The 16,281-nt window shown below is 51.9% G+C and overlaps 7 protein-coding genes across 7 annotated transcripts; 2 read left to right on the top strand and 5 right to left on the bottom strand.

The window, feature by feature from the left end:
* Positions 1 to 14: 14 nt before the first annotated feature.
* BKA58DRAFT_208113 (cation diffusion facilitator 10) lies at positions 15 to 2,102 on the bottom strand. Its single transcript, XM_046165988.1, has 2 exons — positions 343 to 2,102; positions 15 to 281 (listed from the first exon to the last, which is right to left on the bottom strand). The coding sequence occupies exons 1-2, from the start codon at positions 2,003 to 2,005 to the stop codon at positions 196 to 198; spliced, it is 1,749 nt and encodes a 582-aa protein (XP_046023271.1). The 5' UTR covers positions 2,006 to 2,102; the 3' UTR covers positions 15 to 195.
* A 374-nt stretch (positions 2,103 to 2,476) lies between these two features.
* BKA58DRAFT_388320 (uncharacterized protein) lies at positions 2,477 to 3,490 on the bottom strand. Its single transcript, XM_046170638.1, has 2 exons — positions 2,644 to 3,490; positions 2,477 to 2,579 (listed from the first exon to the last, which is right to left on the bottom strand). Exon 1 carries the CDS (start codon positions 3,132 to 3,134, stop codon positions 2,811 to 2,813), a length of 324 nt encoding a protein of 107 aa, XP_046023270.1. The 5' UTR covers positions 3,135 to 3,490; the 3' UTR covers positions 2,477 to 2,579; positions 2,644 to 2,810.
* Positions 3,491 to 3,898: 408 nt separating this feature from the next.
* Positions 3,899 to 4,939, bottom strand: BKA58DRAFT_208106 (uncharacterized protein). Its single transcript, XM_046165987.1, has 3 exons — positions 4,694 to 4,939; positions 4,053 to 4,634; positions 3,899 to 3,993 (listed from the first exon to the last, which is right to left on the bottom strand). Exons 1-2 carry the CDS (start codon positions 4,713 to 4,715, stop codon positions 4,159 to 4,161), a joined length of 498 nt encoding a protein of 165 aa, XP_046023269.1. The 5' UTR covers positions 4,716 to 4,939; the 3' UTR covers positions 3,899 to 3,993; positions 4,053 to 4,158.
* A 441-nt stretch (positions 4,940 to 5,380) lies between these two features.
* Positions 5,381 to 5,726, top strand: BKA58DRAFT_388317 (60S ribosomal protein L39; the record flags this gene model as incomplete). Its single annotated transcript, XM_046170637.1, has 2 exons — positions 5,381 to 5,431; positions 5,493 to 5,726. Coding segments are annotated over exons 1-2 (181 nt in total), but the record flags the coding sequence as incomplete, so codon positions are not given.
* Positions 5,727 to 6,735: 1,009 nt separating this feature from the next.
* BKA58DRAFT_208064 (carbon-nitrogen hydrolase) lies at positions 6,736 to 8,089 on the bottom strand. The gene has a single exon (XM_046165986.1). The coding sequence runs from the start codon at positions 7,731 to 7,733 to the stop codon at positions 6,816 to 6,818; it is 918 nt and encodes a 305-aa protein (XP_046023267.1). The 5' UTR covers positions 7,734 to 8,089; the 3' UTR covers positions 6,736 to 6,815.
* Positions 8,090 to 8,145: 56 nt separating this feature from the next.
* Positions 8,146 to 11,225, top strand: BKA58DRAFT_422315 (ABC1 family-domain-containing protein). The gene is made up of 2 exons (XM_046172822.1): positions 8,146 to 9,542; positions 9,602 to 11,225. Exons 1-2 carry the CDS (start codon positions 8,304 to 8,306, stop codon positions 10,982 to 10,984), a joined length of 2,622 nt encoding a protein of 873 aa, XP_046023266.1. The 5' UTR covers positions 8,146 to 8,303; the 3' UTR covers positions 10,985 to 11,225.
* A 155-nt stretch (positions 11,226 to 11,380) lies between these two features.
* BKA58DRAFT_342038 (cardiolipin synthetase) lies at positions 11,381 to 13,005 on the bottom strand (the record flags this gene model as incomplete). The annotated part of the gene is made up of 2 exons (XM_046168358.1): positions 11,381 to 12,425; positions 12,697 to 13,005. The coding sequence occupies 2 exons, from the start codon at positions 13,003 to 13,005 to the stop codon at positions 11,532 to 11,534; spliced, it is 1,203 nt and encodes a 400-aa protein (XP_046023265.1). The 3' UTR covers positions 11,381 to 11,531.
* Positions 13,006 to 16,281: the final 3,276 nt, after the last annotated feature.

Raw genomic sequence — 16,281 nt, 5'->3', positions numbered from 1 at the left:
CCCAGTTTCATAAACCAACAGCAACCACGTGAGCTTGAGAGAGGCGATGATGGGCAGTCTTTACGGGAGGCGAGTTCGCAAGCACATGCTATGTAGCACCATGCTCTTAGTGCTCACCCAGATCTTCCATTTCCAAATGCTTCTGTCTCCGATGCTACATATACAACCGTTTCGGATGCCAGGCTCATCTTCCACTCACTCCTGCTGCGACATGTGTGTTGGGAAGTTGTAATCCGTGTAGTCAATATGTACAAACGCGCGATCAACGTACGGTACACTCTCTGCACGTCTGTTAATTTACAACTCAATGATACATTAGGATGAAGAAAAAGGATAACTTACCAAGCACATACTGCAGACTTTCACCCAAGTCATGGCTGTCCCTCAAACTGAGATTCTCATCAACCACAATATCAACCTCGACATTCAGCTTATCGCCCGCGTGGTAGGCCTGCAGACCCTGGATCCTCTTAATGGACTTTGCAAAGCGCATTGTCATGTAGAGGAGGATATTGCGCTCATCTGCCGTAGCACTAGCACCAGTCAGGTTGCGAATGTGCTCCGCAGAGGTAGCACTCCAGTTAATGATAACGTAAGCGGACAGTAAGATACCGCCGAGCGAGTCGAGCCACCAGATCTTGGCGAAGTAGCCTACGAGCGGGAAGAGGATGGAGAAGGTGTTGAAGACGACATCGGTCATGGCGTCTTGGGCTAGTGCCTGAACGGACGAGTTGCGGATGAGGCGGCACCATAGCCAGCAAAGGCCTTTGATGACGACTGTAGCGGCCATGATGGCCACTGCTGGGATTGTCAATTGTACGATTGTGTGGTCGGGTCCTGTGAGTCGGGAAATGCCCTCGATGCCGACTTGGAAGAAGGATGTCATCATGATGACGGAGAAGATGAGTACGCCGATGGGTTCGAGACGGCGACGGCCGACTGGGTAGGCGTATCGGTCTTGACGCGCGATCATCCATGATGTGAACCACACGATGGCGGTGGAGAGGAAGTCGAGGGCTGCGTCGACCAAACTGGCGACTACGGAGAGCGACGAGGTGAGAACTGTGACGACAATCTTCATGATCAGGAGGGCAGTGTTTGCGCTGAGGTTGACGTATAGCGCGAGTTTGACAATGGGGCTTTCGGTGTCCTCGTCTTCTTCCGGGACCCAATCCTTCAACTTGGAGTTTGCGATCTCCAGGTCCTCTTCGTCTTCTACGGCCTCGTCGTGTGCGAGAAGAGGCGTGTTTTCGTCTGCTTCGGGGACTTTGTAGAGGTTCTTCGGCGTGCGCTTGACCATGGGTTTTTGAGCGCCATTACCGTTGAGACTACCTGACGAACCACTTCGCCCGTTCTCGCTATAGTAACCGGGCGTGTTGGTGCCACTTGTACCAGCGGGGGTAACAGCGAGGGGAGAAGTCGAGGTCGAAGACTCTTCTCTGATGGTTGAGGGAATCTTGACGGCGCCAGATTCCATATTCGTATACTCTTGAATGAGGTTGTGCGGGAGGGAGGAATCGAGTAGACGGTCGATATATAGATAGTGCTGCAGGAGCTGGTTGTTGCGCTCATAGTATTCGCGGACCGACTTCTTCATGCCCTTGAGCTCTTCCTCCGTCTTGTAGTACTTCTCCCACTTGTACCTGGGATTGGAGTTGCCAATCAGCCGCTGGCTCCTCATCTGCGGCGTGTTGAGCACGTGCGCGCCTATGCTGCTCCTCCGATCGGAGTCTCGGTCGTAAGGCATCACGAGCCCGTTCTTGTATGCTTCCAAGTCTTCATCGTCTGTGTCGCTGCCGCGGCGCTCACTGCTGCGTATAGTAGACGGTCGACGTGCGCTGTTGAGTAGCGAGGGGAGATGATGCCCGCGCGTAGATATCGTCGAAGCATCGTTCTGCAGCGGGAGGAAGAGCTTGGAGCTTGCCAGGCGTGGGAGGCTCGAGGAGCGTGGGACCGTCACCGGAGAGGGCGACTTGGGCGGTGGTGTGGAGCCATAGTCTGTCATGGCTGCGATTGAAATGCAGTCGCTCGAGAGGCGTAATTAGAGGGCCAATCTCTTCGAATCAAGTTCCTGCGCGTCGACGCGACAAAGACAATGAGCCAACCTGGTGTGGTTCTCTTATCGCTATGGCGCACCGCGATTGACTACGGGAAAAGACTTGAACGGGTAAATGCGCGCGCCGGCCAAACAGACTTGAGATGAAAAGCGAGGCGATGCGAAGAGTTAAAAGAAGATGCCGTGAAGCATTGCAGCCGTGTCAAAGCCCAAGAGACATGACAAACCGTGGTACCGCCGACGCGTGCGCGAATGCGACGAGTAGGTTCGCCGAAACAAGAGGGTCCTGGTTCGGAGACGGGATCGACATCTCTGAAGCCCAGAATCCTTGCGCCTGCATCCACTTTAGCTGTGGCCATAGCGCCATACTAGCAATCTGGGGTTCCTCAGCCGAGACATCGTTGCAAGATTTCGCCTATAGTTTCGTCTGTTATGTTTCACGCAGTCACATTCAGCCCCTCTGGAGCATCACTTTCATTCGCTTGTCAGCTGGAATCTCCCGTTGGGACCCTGCTCTATGAAGGTGAGCTTTCTGGCCGTTCTGTGCCCGTCTTTTGCTGGGACCCACACTGACCGGCAGTCTCAAGTAATGTACTCATCCCCACGCCGGTACAGTAGCGCCGTTCCATGTCTCAAACTCCTGTCTTGGCTGTCTATCATCTTCAGAGGCCGGCGCCAAATTTTGGGCCCTTGACACGAATGTCTTGGTCATTCTTCATATCCTCTAGTGTGTATCCCATGGTGCCTTCCCCGCCTAATCCTCATCAAATTCCTTCGCCATGCTCACGGCGTCTTGCACACACATTTCGATGAGCCCGGTAAGGATGTACGGCTGGTCACGAATGCGCTTTCGACATTGTCTAGCGTCTTGCACTAGGTGCTCGTGCAAGATGCAAGAATTGGGCACAGCGTCCTCCAACTCAAGCGGCATGTGATCTGACGACTCTAGATTCTTGAGCCTCTGATTCTGCACAACCATAATTTCAAAAGCAAAGTCTTCATTCATCCCCTTCAATGTACGCAGTTTAGTAGCACTGCAGTCCGCATCTTGCGAGAGGCAAGTGTACGCTGTGGACATCACTTAAGAAGCGGATGAACTTGGACGATTGTGGCAGATTTGCGTGAGCAAAGTCGATCAATTCTCGTTCAATGTCGGGCCACCAATCCCATGCAACTGACTGCGATTAAGGCAGTCAATATGTCGTCTCGTAACTGGGGGATGTTGTACTTGTCGGCGAAGACGTAAAGATTCGTGAAGGAAATCACCAACAAGTAGTGACCGCTACGCCATTCCGAGCCTGCATGGTGTAGCTTGCCCATCTCATCGAACTCCATTGACTCATTGCAACTGCAGACATCGTCGAGTGCCGCTTCGTGGTCCGACCGGGTCTCGCATTTGAGCCGCCTCTCGCACGACCAGCTGTTCCTCCTGACTCTGCGGGAACCGTTGTAGCATTATCCACACTACTCTTTGGTGTTGAATCTTGGAGAAGTATATTAGGCAGCGGAACAGTCGCACTGCCCGACTGCCGGTGATTTCGGGTACGGGCACATTGTAGAAATATGCGGAAGGTTTGTTCGGTGACGTCCGTCAGGGACAGAAATGGGTCGATGGCCTCCCTGAAAGAACCTTCGAAAGCGCAGCGAAAGTAGGGAGAGACAGCCGACAGTATGTCACGGTAGAAGGAGATGTTGACTGCAGCGTCGGCTTCGCCGACGCGTACAATGACTGTGTCAAGATCCATGGTCCTATCATATCTGCTAAGCATGTTTCAGATCTCATGAGATTGTTGTGTCTTACATGAACTCTGGGGTCATCACTGCGACAAATCGTGATCAGGTGTACGGGTACTTTTCCAGTGTCAAATTGAGCTGTGCTAATTGTAGGGTCGAATATCTGCAATAGGAGACCATGGAGGTATATCAACGACGAGGAGCTCATACATATCTTAGTACTGTGCCAATGAGTCAACAAATATGGTTTTCCGCAGCGTACCAAGGTTGAGAATTGACACGTGATTCCATCTCACACCTTGCCACCTTGCCACAGCATCTACATACCCCAATAAAACATCCTTTTTGTAAAACATGTTCATTCCATGTCAACACATATCACAGATCCGCCACCGTCTTCCATCGATTTCTGAAACCCACTCCGTCTTCTCTGCCACCAATCTCGCCCCTTCCTCGTCGAGCATACACCCCGTCCACCGAGATACAACTTCAGCCTCATCAAGCCATTGCTCCAACCTGCCTTCAGCATCGGCTTTCTCGATCTCTTCCATCGGCACACGCTCATCAGCCCAATACCAGCTGTATGAGTCTTGTATCGCAAACGTGTCGTATACGATGGTGTCGAGCCACGCTCGCGTGGCGGCCACCTGGGCTATGTTCTTAGGGTCTTTTGCGTAGGCTGTGTAGCGTGTGGGAGGGGCGAGGTGTGCTTTGATGGCGCGGAGACGACGCGTGGTTGTTGTTTGGGGAGGACGAGAAGATGATTCCGAGGCGGTGTTTTGGTCTGGAAGTTCAAGCAGGGTGGCAGCTGCTGTTGCATGGGTGTTTTGTAGTCCTGCTTTTTCTACTCCCACTTAACGACACTGTCTGGAAGTCTACGGTAATTGTGAGCAGTTCTCGTACCTTTCCCATATTTCCGTTCCATATTTGCGATACGTGGTTATGGCGACCGAGTTTATGAAGTGTTCATGGAGCGAACATTGTGATAGGACGCCTGGCTGCAACACGTCAATCGCTGAGCTCGACTTGTGGAGTAGTCTTTGAGTGTTTGAAGTCGATGACAATAGCAGATACAATCCCGCCTTTTAAGCTGACCATCTCAGTGCACCGCTCCTTTCCCTGAGAAGTCATGTGAAAAGCGGGGGAGGCGTGGTCAACTGTAGTAAAGTCGCGTAATTGGATGTTGACCTGGTCCCACTGATCAGAACTTTGCTGATAGGCCAAAGAACGCATGAGATGCCATTATAGAGTCTGGTATGGCGCTCTGCGATTTCGCGCAATGTTGGCTATGCGTGTCAGTTCAGCACGGTCACGCTGCAGAGCCGATCTACGAAGTCAGACTCAACCCGCGAAGCACAACGGAGGATACTGTTCCTAATACATGACTACAGCTTTCGCTTGAGATCCCAGCGCTTGTCCGCACTCCAAAGGATCTGGAGCAGCGAAATCTTGATGTTGTAGGTGAGCGCACTCTTGAGACGGCAATGACGCTAGAGCCCCACTAGTGCGCCCAACATAGTCTAGCCGTTTCTGCTTGCCGCCCGCCAAGCGCACCAACATCGATCAATATTCCTGGCTTTTTTCCGACATCGACAACACCTTTCGACATCCGACTACTCACAACAAGCAGTCAAGATGCCGGTATGATATCACTGCTCGCAGTTGCGAACTATTGTAGGGCCACTTATTGACACTTTCGCAGTCCCAAAAGTCCTTCCGCACCAAGCAGAAGCTTGCAAAGGCGCAGAAGCAGAACCGCCCCATCCCCCAGTGGATTCGCCTGAGGACCGGCAACACCATCAGGTACGCTCTATCCACGATCCGCACGCTCTCGCCGCTTCCGATATCCGTCACTAGAGATCACGAGGATACGATAATATAATGATGAGAGCACGAGACTGACATTCCGCCCACAGGTACAACGCCAAGCGCCGACACTGGCGCAAGACTCGTCTCGGTATCTAAGCGTATCGCCCCCGACGGACCATCCCTCACTCGATTCTCGATTCCCAACTACTCCTTGTTCCTGCGCCGACAACCTACCTCACACGAAACGAGCGACTACATTGGGAATTTCGCACATGGCGGGAACCGAGCGACCAGTCTTCTAAGCGGAGCACGTCTGCAAACGAGGGATGCTATGGGTGGTGTTCTTTTCACGTTACCGGATACCTACCTACCTCTCATTATGGCGCTTTGGGTCTGTAAATGGGAATGAAAGGAATCGATTCATGATGGTTTAGATCTGAGCAGTGCTAAATGAAAACACTTGCTGGGTCACAACGAATGACTTTGGTGTACTGATGATTGTGATGGTATACTACGTGTAGTGAGATTCTAGATGCGTTATATGTGACAACCGTCGCTTTCATTATCACATCTGGCCCAAGAAGACTACACATGTACGGCGCTCTTATGAAGATTGTTGACTGCACTGCATTATTTGTATTCCATGATGACCCCCGCGATATTGATGCAGCCCCATTGCCTAGCCCTTCGATAAAGCCACCTTGTACAATGGAAACGAAACAGGTCTGCAGACTACATTGGGATAAAACGAGCAAATTGAAAAATCCGGCCTTGAAGTAGGCTTCAGGGTGTTCATTTTCCCCCTTGGTTGGGGTAATGCCATCAACAACGCATTTTCCATTTTGTTTCCCACTTGCTCACAATTGCGCTCACCAATGGCGAGATATCCAGGGCCACTTCTTTGAGACCGCTGTTGGACGATCACCTCTGGAAATGAGGTTTCTTAGAAGCGGCCTGCAACAATCGGCGCTGGAAGCGTCTCAATGGCAACCAAAGACGGTCCATCTTGTAAGTCCAGTCGGCCTGCAGATGTTCCAATTAGCGAGCATGCCTTAGAAAGCAAGCCACCCCAGACAAGGAGAAAACTGAACAGGTCTGCAGACTACACTGTGATGAAAACAAGCGAATCAGAAGATCTGGCGTCGGCGTACGCTGCAGAGTGTTCAGTCTTTTCCTTGTATGAGGTGAAGCCCTCATGTTGACGCTCTCTGACCCATCACCTCCCACTCCTCACCTGGAACTTCGGTCGCTGAGTCAGGTCCACAATCAAACAACTCTCTTCGCTCTTGCCCGCTGTCTCGTACAGACTGACAACACCCTTCTCAATTCGTATCACCGTACTACTACCGGCATAACAGACGCCCTTTTCCATTCCACAACGATTCGCCATGATGACATAGACGGGCTTGTCTCCCTTGGCTTCAACGAGTGGTTGAAATCGTTCCACCCAATACGCTACCGTCGCTACATCTGGCTGCGATGGCTCCTGTGCGAGTTCCGTAGGAGTGAGATGGCACAGCCAAGCCATGCTTATGCAAACAATCGGAGATTGAGATGTTAAAGCGAGAGTAGAGAACTCGTAGTCAGCCCATGGGGAGACAAACTTGTAAGGATTTATATCCATACATATTCCCATGGTAACTTTCCCTAGACTACCGAGCTGGCCGGTATAGAAGGGAGAATCCGGCGATGAGGGATTGGATAGCTTATGCGACTTCGAACCGGGCCCTTCAGATGCCCATGTCTCGTCTGTGTAATAAAGGAAGGATTTCCGGTAGTTGTTTAGTATTTCTCCATCTGGCGATACAGTGACGGTGGAGTTGTACTGCGTTTGACTGTCGGCAGGATTGGTGGCTGGGGTGGTGATCTCTGGGTAGCCGATTGTGACGTGGCAATTGTAGTGTTTTGCTACTTTCTGCGCCCATTGGGTTGATACGCCGGATGTGGTGGGCTCGAGGAAGGGTTGGATCTCCTCGAGCGATTGGAAGTTGTAGCCTGAGAAGGCGAGTTCGGGAAGGACGAGCCAGGCTAGGTCGTGAGGAATGGCGGTGGACTGGAGGATACGTTCCGCTCTTTGGATGTTTTCTGGGACGCGCCCGACTTCTGGGGCGAATTGGAGACAGGCGACTTTCATGTTTGCAATTCTCTTAGGTTGGTATAGATGAATGGATTCGGGCTTGGTCCAACACTTCGCCGTGGAAATGTGAGGCTGTCTTGGGGTTTCCAGAGGGCAGCTAAGAGAACACTTGTATCTTGTACCTGAATCAGTTGAGACTGATAGGCCAAATAGTTGCTATCTTCCCGTGCGGCTGGGAAGCACCGACTGACGCTACTAGGCACCAAGCACTGGTTGATTCGTCGTGACAGATGGATACGCAGCCTGATTGGATACCTGCAGCAAAAAGGACCGGATCTGGTGACCAATATGGACCGTAGGATTTTCAGTAAGCGTGATGCGAGTATGGTAATTCAAATGTCGGGCTGTTGAGGGTATAGATGCAGCTTGCTGCCCCACTAGACGATCAAGACCCTTGTCGGCCATGATGGCCAGCCAATCGCACCATATCCGCACTACAGCCTAACCCCATCCAGCTATGACGCGCATAACTTTCGATGGCTTCACGAGAGCCTCCGCAGCTTACGCAAAGCTTCAGCACTCTTCGTCATGTGTCGCACCCCCCGGTAGTTCTTCCATCCGATCGAAATGGCAGGTAGACGGCTTGTCGATGCCGCCAAGCTCTTCAATGCCTCGAAATCCGTCGCACAGAAGCACGTTGCGCTTCGATCCAATCAGTGGGACGCTTACAACAAAACATCGTCGCTAGCCAAAGCCGTCAAGAACCAGACGGACCGCGTCACCCTCACGGCAGCGGCTGCCATCGCACTCTCACAGCGCTTCAGCGAAGAAGCTCCCTCGTACGCGAAGGCCGCAGCGGAGCGAGCGACGAACGCACAATGGACACAGCAGGCGTATATACCCAGAACAGACACAGTTAAGAGGAATACACCAGTGGAGAGTGTTAGGGAGGGCGTAGAGCAGGATCATCACTACGATCGATCTGGTCAAAATGGCGCTCAGGCACCTCCGCCCACAGAAGAATTGGAGGTCGAGCAGAAGAAGGCCCCCAGATCCCCGCTACCAGACGGCACCATACCAAGCCAAGGGTTGACACTCGAACAAGAGGAAAAGGGAAAGGATGTGTTCTCAGAGAGGCCAGTACATGAGGCGCCGAAGGAACCTCTGGCTGAGGACCAGGGTGAACAGGTTCGTCATAAAGACGAAGGCATCAAACCAGTAGAGTCTACTGAGACCACCATACCGCTTCCCGCCAACCCCAGAGGCGCCTCTACACAAACAGCTGAAACGATCCCCGCACACGCGAACGACCCTCAACAGACGCCAATATCACCACAAGCAGAGAAGCTGCAGAAGGGTCATGACAGAGACGTCTTCTACACCAGATCGGTCGAATCGCAACCAACAACCTCATCACAACCTCAATCACAGATACCTCGTACTTCAGAAACAAAACAACAAAGCGATGAACACGTAGCGGACAAGCAAATGAATCAGGATGTGTTCTACAATGTACCCAAGCCGGGCAAGGGGCAAATGGAAGAAGACCTACCAGAGGGTATCAACACGGACATTTTCCACTCGAGAAAAGTTGCTAGGATGCTAGGAAGCGATCCTTTCTCGAGAAAAGAATATGCAGAACGGAAAAGTAGTGGTAGACATCCCCTCGATGACAGGCCTGTATCGAAAAGCAGTGGCAGGCACCCACTCGACGATAGACCCATTCCTTCGGTACAGCAACAAAGTCAACCGTCGACGCAGTCAAAGCCGGTTCAGGAAGCTCAATCTGCGACTTCGTCAAAGGAGATGGAAGACCTGGCTTCTCAACTTGCTCAGGACGTGCAGTCAAACGCAGCTGCGTCTGAGGTATGCCAAACCCATATACTAGCCTGAAGCCTGCTGATTTGCTGACAGTTGTACAATAGTCACCAAATGAGGTAGCCACTCAGCCAGAGAAGTCTCCATACGCGCTGCGAGAGTCGAGAGTCCCTTCGTCACGGTTCGGCCGCATATGGCAGTATGCTGGCTTAGGCACAAGCATGGCACTCGGAGCTGTCGGTGAAGGTCTTCGACGAGCGACCGGCAGTGCTGCGTCAACTGGTGGCTCATTGATGCTGAGCCCTGGGAATATGGAAATACTGGTCGCAAAGCTCTCCCGCATGCGAGGTGCCGCTCTCAAGCTTGGTCAAATGATCAGTTTCCAAGACATCAAGATGTTGCCACCTGCGATTCACGATGTTTTGCAACGGGTGCAGGATAGCGCAGACTACATGCCGGCCTCACAACGGAACAAAGTTTTGAGCAGCAACCTTGGGGACGACTGGCGCGATCTTTTCGAATCGTTCGAAGATGTACCTATCGCCGCGGCATCGATCGGACAGGTACACAAAGCAGTACTCAAGTCTAATGGCCAGGCAGTAGCTGTAAAGGTGCAATACCCTGGCGTTGCCAACTCCATCGACTCCGACCTTAGCAACCTTTCCATCCTCCTAACAGCATCGCGTCTCCTGCCAAAGGGTCTTTACCTAGACAAGACCATCGCCAACGCTCGAACCGAATTGGGCTGGGAATGCGACTATACGCGCGAAGCTGAATGCCAGACTCGGTTCCGCAACCTCCTTCAAGACGACACTGATGCTTTCACCGTTCCTAAAGTCTTCCCCGAAGCCTGCGGTCCCACCGTCCTGACCGCAGAGCTCATGCACGGTGTCGGCGTCACCAAACTCAAGACCTTGACCCAAGATCAACGCGACTGGATTGGCACGCAAATCCTCCGTCTCTGTCTCCGCGAGATCGTAGAGTTCAAGTTCATGCAAACCGACCCCAACTGGACAAATTTTCTCTACAACGCCTCCGCGCAGAAGATCGAGCTGCTAGATTTCGGCGCTTCCCGAGACTACCCCGACAAATTCGTCGAACCCTACATCAAAATTCTGATCGCAGCCTCCAAAGGTGACCGCTCCTCACTCCGCGACCTCTCCGTCGAACTCGGCTATCTTACCGGCAACGAGAGCCCCGCCATGCTCGACGCGCATATCCAGAGTGTGCTCACGCTTGCCGAGCCCTTTAGCGGTAGCGGGCCTGAGATATACGATTTTAGAGACCAAACTATTACGGATAGAGTGCGTGGCTTGATCCCCGTTATGGTCAAAGAAAGGCTTGCGCCGCCGCCGGAAGAGACTTATTCGCTTCATCGGAAACTTTCGGGCGCGTTCTTGCTGTGTGCGAGGTTGGGTTCGAGGGTTCCGTGTAAGGAGCTGTTTAGTAAGGCGGTGGGGACGTGGGAGGGGAGGGCGTCGTTGAAGTAGACATGTGGGTTGTGGGATGATGTGGGATGCAGTCTATGTATTTTAGGTTGTCATTGGCAACGCCTATATGTAAACATATATTTACGAAGTATTTTAGCACATGACGTAGAAGACCTGGAAGATACCTTTACTTACTTGTTTGTCCTATAAAGCTGCTCTATTATGCTGCTCTATTGGGTAAGACCTTTTCTGCTCTATCCCATGTTTCTACGTTGTACGGCAGGTTTTTTATTTTGCTCAATGACATTGCGAGACTGAGAAGTACCCGAAAGACAGATTCATGAACATCACCTCAGTAAATGATAACATACATAGCCAGATTAGGAATTCAATATATCGCGATGGCTGAAAATTGGAGCAACTGGCTTGTACGAAACAAAGAGCGACACGGGACGAAGGGATGAAGACGCTGCATGTGGTTAAGGATTCCCGAGTAGAGGAATGTGCGAGTGGATTCACACCGTTTTATTTTCGCATCATTGTATCTGCTATCGAATACCTCATGGATACTATCTCTTATGATACAACAATGACGTACTAACAACGCTCATGCACTTTTGGTACCCAGCTTTTTGTTTGCCTCCTTCTTCAAGTCCTCCTCAGCCTGACCGTTGAACCACAAATACGCTGCAAGCGCAATGAAAGAACCAAAGCCGCCCGCCATGATCATCCTGCCGCGGAAACCCTGTTTCCTCTTCAAGGCTTCATCGCCGCCCAATATGACGACTGCTTTCTTGGACCAGGTGTACTCGAGGCCGCTGTACATCGTCGTGCTGGCCACGATGGCTGACATGCCCTGGATCATTGTTTTGACGCCTTCTTCGCCTCCTAGTATGTCTTGGATCGACAAAAGTAAGCCACCAGCTGCGGACGTTGTCGCTGAAGGATCGTGCAGCAAGTTTGTGCAGAGTAGCGTTCCCAACAGACTCAATTGCAGAAAGGTGTTGAACTTTGAGATGGTAGTGGGATGCACCTCCGCGCTTGGCAAACTGAAGTCCCAGTATCTTGCCATGGTCTTGGGTGCCGGTAGACTGGCGTACCGGTAGTAAAACGCACTCACCGCCAGACTGACATCTCTTCCGAGGATCAGTGCAGCAAGCGGCATTGGAAGGCTCCCGTTGACTGCCAGACAAGTTACCAATGTTGTCATTAGGAGTTTGTCGGCCATTGGGTCAACAACGCTGCCAACAACTGTTTGGAGGTTCCAGCGGCGGGCGATCCAACCATCGAGAAGGTCGGAGAAGGCGGCATAGGCGAAGAGAGAGAAGGCATAGAGGTGTTGATCGTGGATGATTAGATATCCGACTACAGGAGTAGCTATGAGTCGCGAAAAGGTGAGGATGTTGGGGAGGTTGTAGATTTGTTCGTGACGCGGTTTGTCGAGTTTGAGGGTTGACTTCAAGGTTGTAGCTAGTTTGGCGGAAGCAGTGGCGGGTTGAGGCTGCTAGAGCATGGTTAGCTACAAGATGTCTTTTGTGTGAGTTGACACATTCGGTGTGAAATTAAAGTGATTCTTTGCAACAATTGTAATAGTAAGAAATGTAGAAAGAACGCAAAGGTCAAGAACCTCGGAATGGATGAATCACGTCTGACTCTGATAATCAGACGGAAGGAACATGTGCGATAAGTATGAGGCAGGCTTGAGACATGAGGCCGTATATGGAGATATGATCGGAACTATCCTGGTGGTGTGGAAAAAAAATTGCGCCTACCTCCGTACCGCTTCTTGAAGCTGGAGAACCTGTTGCTTCATCTTCAAGCTTCAGTCTTCGTGTAGTCGAAGTACTGAATAGACTAGCAGGACGGATCCCATAATGCTTCCAGGGTGTGTGTACTACGGGACGTCGGCTTATGTTGACGTCATCGCGACTCCAGGTACAAGAAGCACGTGAGGAGGCCGAGCACAAAGCTTGTGGATGCTGTGCACGCCGCGAAAGCGTTCTTAGGCTGAGAGAAGCTTCCGAGAGAGCTGCGATAGTGCGACAAGGTGTATTGGCCCTCGCCGTGAATAAAGAAAGCATCGACGCTGATGCATTCGCGTGTTTGCGGTCGCGCTGAGGGTGGTGAGCTTAAAGCTCGCAGCTGTCGTCGGAATTTGCCAAGCGCCACTAGCGACAAAAGCAGAAGCCGCCTTACAAACGCTGTCTTCACTTCCTCTCTTCACTTCTTCTACCCGATGGGACGACTACATTGCAATTTGGTGAGAGGAAGACGACGCGATGATTTCCATCTCATAAGATCGCTCACGAACTATCACCGCAGATCTGGTTTTGCCACGAACGTTTTCGTTGCTAATAGACATTGTAGCTCGGATGAAGGTACAGTTCGTTCATGTAGACGCTAGGGAAACTCACTTGCATGCAGTACGTTCATATACTTGAGACTCGCCACCCCAACATGTCGATCCAAAGCGACGGGCTGTACAGCGTATTCGTAGGCTCGTCAGAGGAAACGCCTAGTCACTTCGCGGCGATACTGCGGGCAATATCCTAGTGATATCGATAGACGCATCTCCAGGGTCTCAAACTTTTCACATCGAACGACCTGACGCATCCTAGACGACGCCACCAGCAGCGACTACGGGAACTGACACTTGTGGTGCGAACAGCTGCTCAACATTGAGTTGACACCTTGGCCGCGTTCTAGAAGAACTGGAATATCGTTAGCAGCAGTTGAAACAGCTTAGAAAGTATGAGCAGTAGACGGCCCAGCTCGGCTGAGCTTCCACGTCTCAAGGTTGCTCAAGCGTGTTTTCGACCGCTCATCCACTTCAGTGGCTGAACACGCTTGCGCTCTTGCCACTATCATTCGACATCGCCGAGGACATCCCGCGCCCACCAGGAGCATCATGCGTTCAAACACCGCGGATGCTTGGTTCAGCTGTTCAGCCGCTTCTCCACGCATCGTCAGTCTCAGACTGATCCGCGGGACTTCTTCCAAGTTCCGCACTCAGACTTCCCTGCTGCATGGCTAGGGGCGCAAATCACTCTTCTTCGCCTCCTCACTCGGACTCTTCCTTCGGCTGGCTTCTACATTCGCCATGTAACCTAACCACTGTCAGCAATTTAGTCTAGATGTCGCGATAGCCGCAGTTGTCGCAAGAACGGGATCTACTGATCGCCCGGGTCTTACCGAGCAAATGAGTGAGCCATCGACTCAGGCACCACGTGAGCGGTTGAGGATTCGCTGCTGCGAAGTTGCATAGTCCATAAATGGAAGCAACAACTATCGATTCCAGCGGGGTTGCAGACCCTCTGCTAATCTCCGGGGTTACGACCTCTTGGCTACATCTATAGTCTGCCTATGAGACAGGAATCTTCCTAGAGCCAGCGCCCCTAAGCTCCGATGAACAGGCATCTCCATTTTCGAGCACTTGTGAGGTCCGGCAATCCTTGGTGAAAACGCACACCACTTCTCTCGATGCTACGGGCTGCCTTTCTGAATGGCTGCAGTAGCTTGTCTCCGGGATTGACTTTGGGTCTGCCATGTGTCATGCGTTGTGCATTAGGACAGCCAGTGGCTTCGCTTGGTTAGTAGCCCACATTATCCGCTGAGAAACTCTAATCGTCCTGCCTCCACGCCATGAACTCAGCTCACACTATTGCGCAATGACGATGACCGGAGTGGGGCTCAGTAGTCAAGCACGTAGAAGCGTTCCAGAAGAGCGCAATGCAAAGGCAGAATCCAGCTCTTCACAGCTTGCGGGAAATCTTCGGGTTACACAACCAAGGTACACTTTCCGTGTATGTCTAGCGTTAAGATCTCCAAGCATTTACTGATCTTCAGATCAGCTCAGGCTCGAGCCTGCGAGAACTACTCACGGGTAGTTTGATCACCCCGCCACGCGCTGGCAATGTCGTCCTCGTGGACTTTTCTGCAAGTGACAAATGGACCTGAAACTGCCGACAGTCTGATACCCAGCCTCCGAGTATCTGATACACGGTTATGGCAGATCAACGCCCTAAACACGGAAACGACCCTGCTTCGGCTGTTCTGCCAACGCTGCCATATGCTTAGAGGAGCACTGGCTTGACTCGTCATTCCTGCCAGAAGTGAGCAACCTCAAGCTTGCGACAATGGCACGGGAGGTCTGCTTGAATGCTGGATCAATTTAAGTTTTTGAGGTAAGAGTTATGCGTTGGTTTTCGGTGCTGCATAGCAAAAAGGGGTTCATCGGTTATCCGATGCGATCGCAACGGCTAAACTTGCCAGACTCGTCCATTGCCGTCAGTTCCTGAACCAAGTCGCCAAAGCACGATTACTCAAGACATCTTATCGACGGACGCGGATGGCTATACCTTTTCTGCTGGACAAGTTTTGTTTGTCGCTGCAAGTCATGACTTCCCAATAACACTAACGGGCATTCAATATTTGATGTGGTGGTTCGCACTCCACGCTCCTAACCTAATGCTCCTATATCACTGCATGATAAGGACAAGCGCAGATTTCGCACGCAGTTCCTAATCACACGCGACGTTGAAGCGAAGCCATTCCACTTTTGACCGGCATCTCGTGTCCGCTTGCGGCAGTTGGACTGAGGGCCACGAGTTTCAGGAGCGCGACTCCAGGCTCCGCTAACGCAGGTACCTTTGCATACCAACCCGAAATGTTGTTTACTCCGCCAGGCGTATCATCACTAGTACACCTGCACCCCCGCGAACATTTGTTTTCGGCAACGGCACTGCAGGTCGACGGTCACGCACAAGTCCCGCAGAAACGGCGCCGATGTTTGCGTCGTGGATTCAGATATGGGTTCGCCCGCGATGTGGGCTCAACAGCGAGTGTCGGATATGAGTAGACCGAAAGTATCGCACAGTCCGCCATCGGTCAAGAAACGTTGAATAGTGTGGAGATGCGATTCGTTGAGTGCATATGGTGGGGTGCTATGAGTCCAGCATTCATGTGCTCAGGCGTGCGCAGCTCCACTAACAGGAATCCCCACCTCATGAATTGCAAAGCAAGAGCTTGGAGCGTACGCGGTGTCTGTGACATGAGGTCTTCATAACGCATGAATGTCTAGGTAATGCTGCCCTATTGCAGCAGCGCTTGTACGCGAGAGGGAATGACGCCGAAGGTTTTGATTCGTTCCCCGACCAATGAGCGGCGGTGACCGGTGGATAACGGCTAGCCAAAAGTAAGTTCTGAAACGAGGTCCGCTATCTCACTGGCTTGCGAGCGAAGCGTCACGCCGGCCAGAGAGGCTTCAGTCCTGGCAGAGGATGCCATCCTAATGTGTGGATGACAACCGCAGACATGAGGAGGTGACAAGCAGATGGCGACAGATTGGATCAGATGCT

Source organism: Alternaria rosae (assembly GCF_020736505.1).
Source record: "Alternaria rosae strain MPI-PUGE-AT-0040 chromosome Unknown BKA58scaffold_7, whole genome shotgun sequence".
Lineage (NCBI taxonomy): Eukaryota > Fungi > Ascomycota > Dothideomycetes > Pleosporales > Pleosporaceae > Alternaria > Alternaria rosae.
Note: the sequence above shows the minus strand (reverse complement) of the source record. Positions and strands in the feature narration are given on the sequence as shown.

Coding starts and splice junctions, on each gene's coding strand:
- BKA58DRAFT_208113 (XM_046165988.1), bottom strand. CDS start 2,005: ATGACAGACTATGGCTCCACACCACCGCCCAAGTCGCCCTCTCCGGTG. Junction 282..342: donor AAGTCTGCAGTATGTGCTTG/GTAAGTTATCCT, acceptor ACAGACGTGCAG/AGAGTGTACCGTACGTTGAT.
- BKA58DRAFT_388320 (XM_046170638.1), bottom strand. CDS start 3,134: ATGTCCACAGCGTACACTTGCCTCTCGCAAGATGCGGACTGCAGTGCT.
- BKA58DRAFT_208106 (XM_046165987.1), bottom strand. CDS start 4,715: ATGGAACGGAAATATGGGAAAG. Junction 4,635..4,693: donor GGAACGGAAATATGGGAAAG/GTACGAGAACTG, acceptor AAGTGGGAGTAG/AAAAAGCAGGACTACAAAAC.
- BKA58DRAFT_208064 (XM_046165986.1), bottom strand. CDS start 7,733: ATGAAAGTCGCCTGTCTCCAATTCGCCCCAGAAGTCGGGCGCGTCCCA.
- BKA58DRAFT_422315 (XM_046172822.1), top strand. CDS start 8,304: ATGGCAGGTAGACGGCTTGTCGATGCCGCCAAGCTCTTCAATGCCTCG. Junction 9,543..9,601: donor CAAACGCAGCTGCGTCTGAG/GTATGCCAAACC, acceptor GTTGTACAATAG/TCACCAAATGAGGTAGCCAC.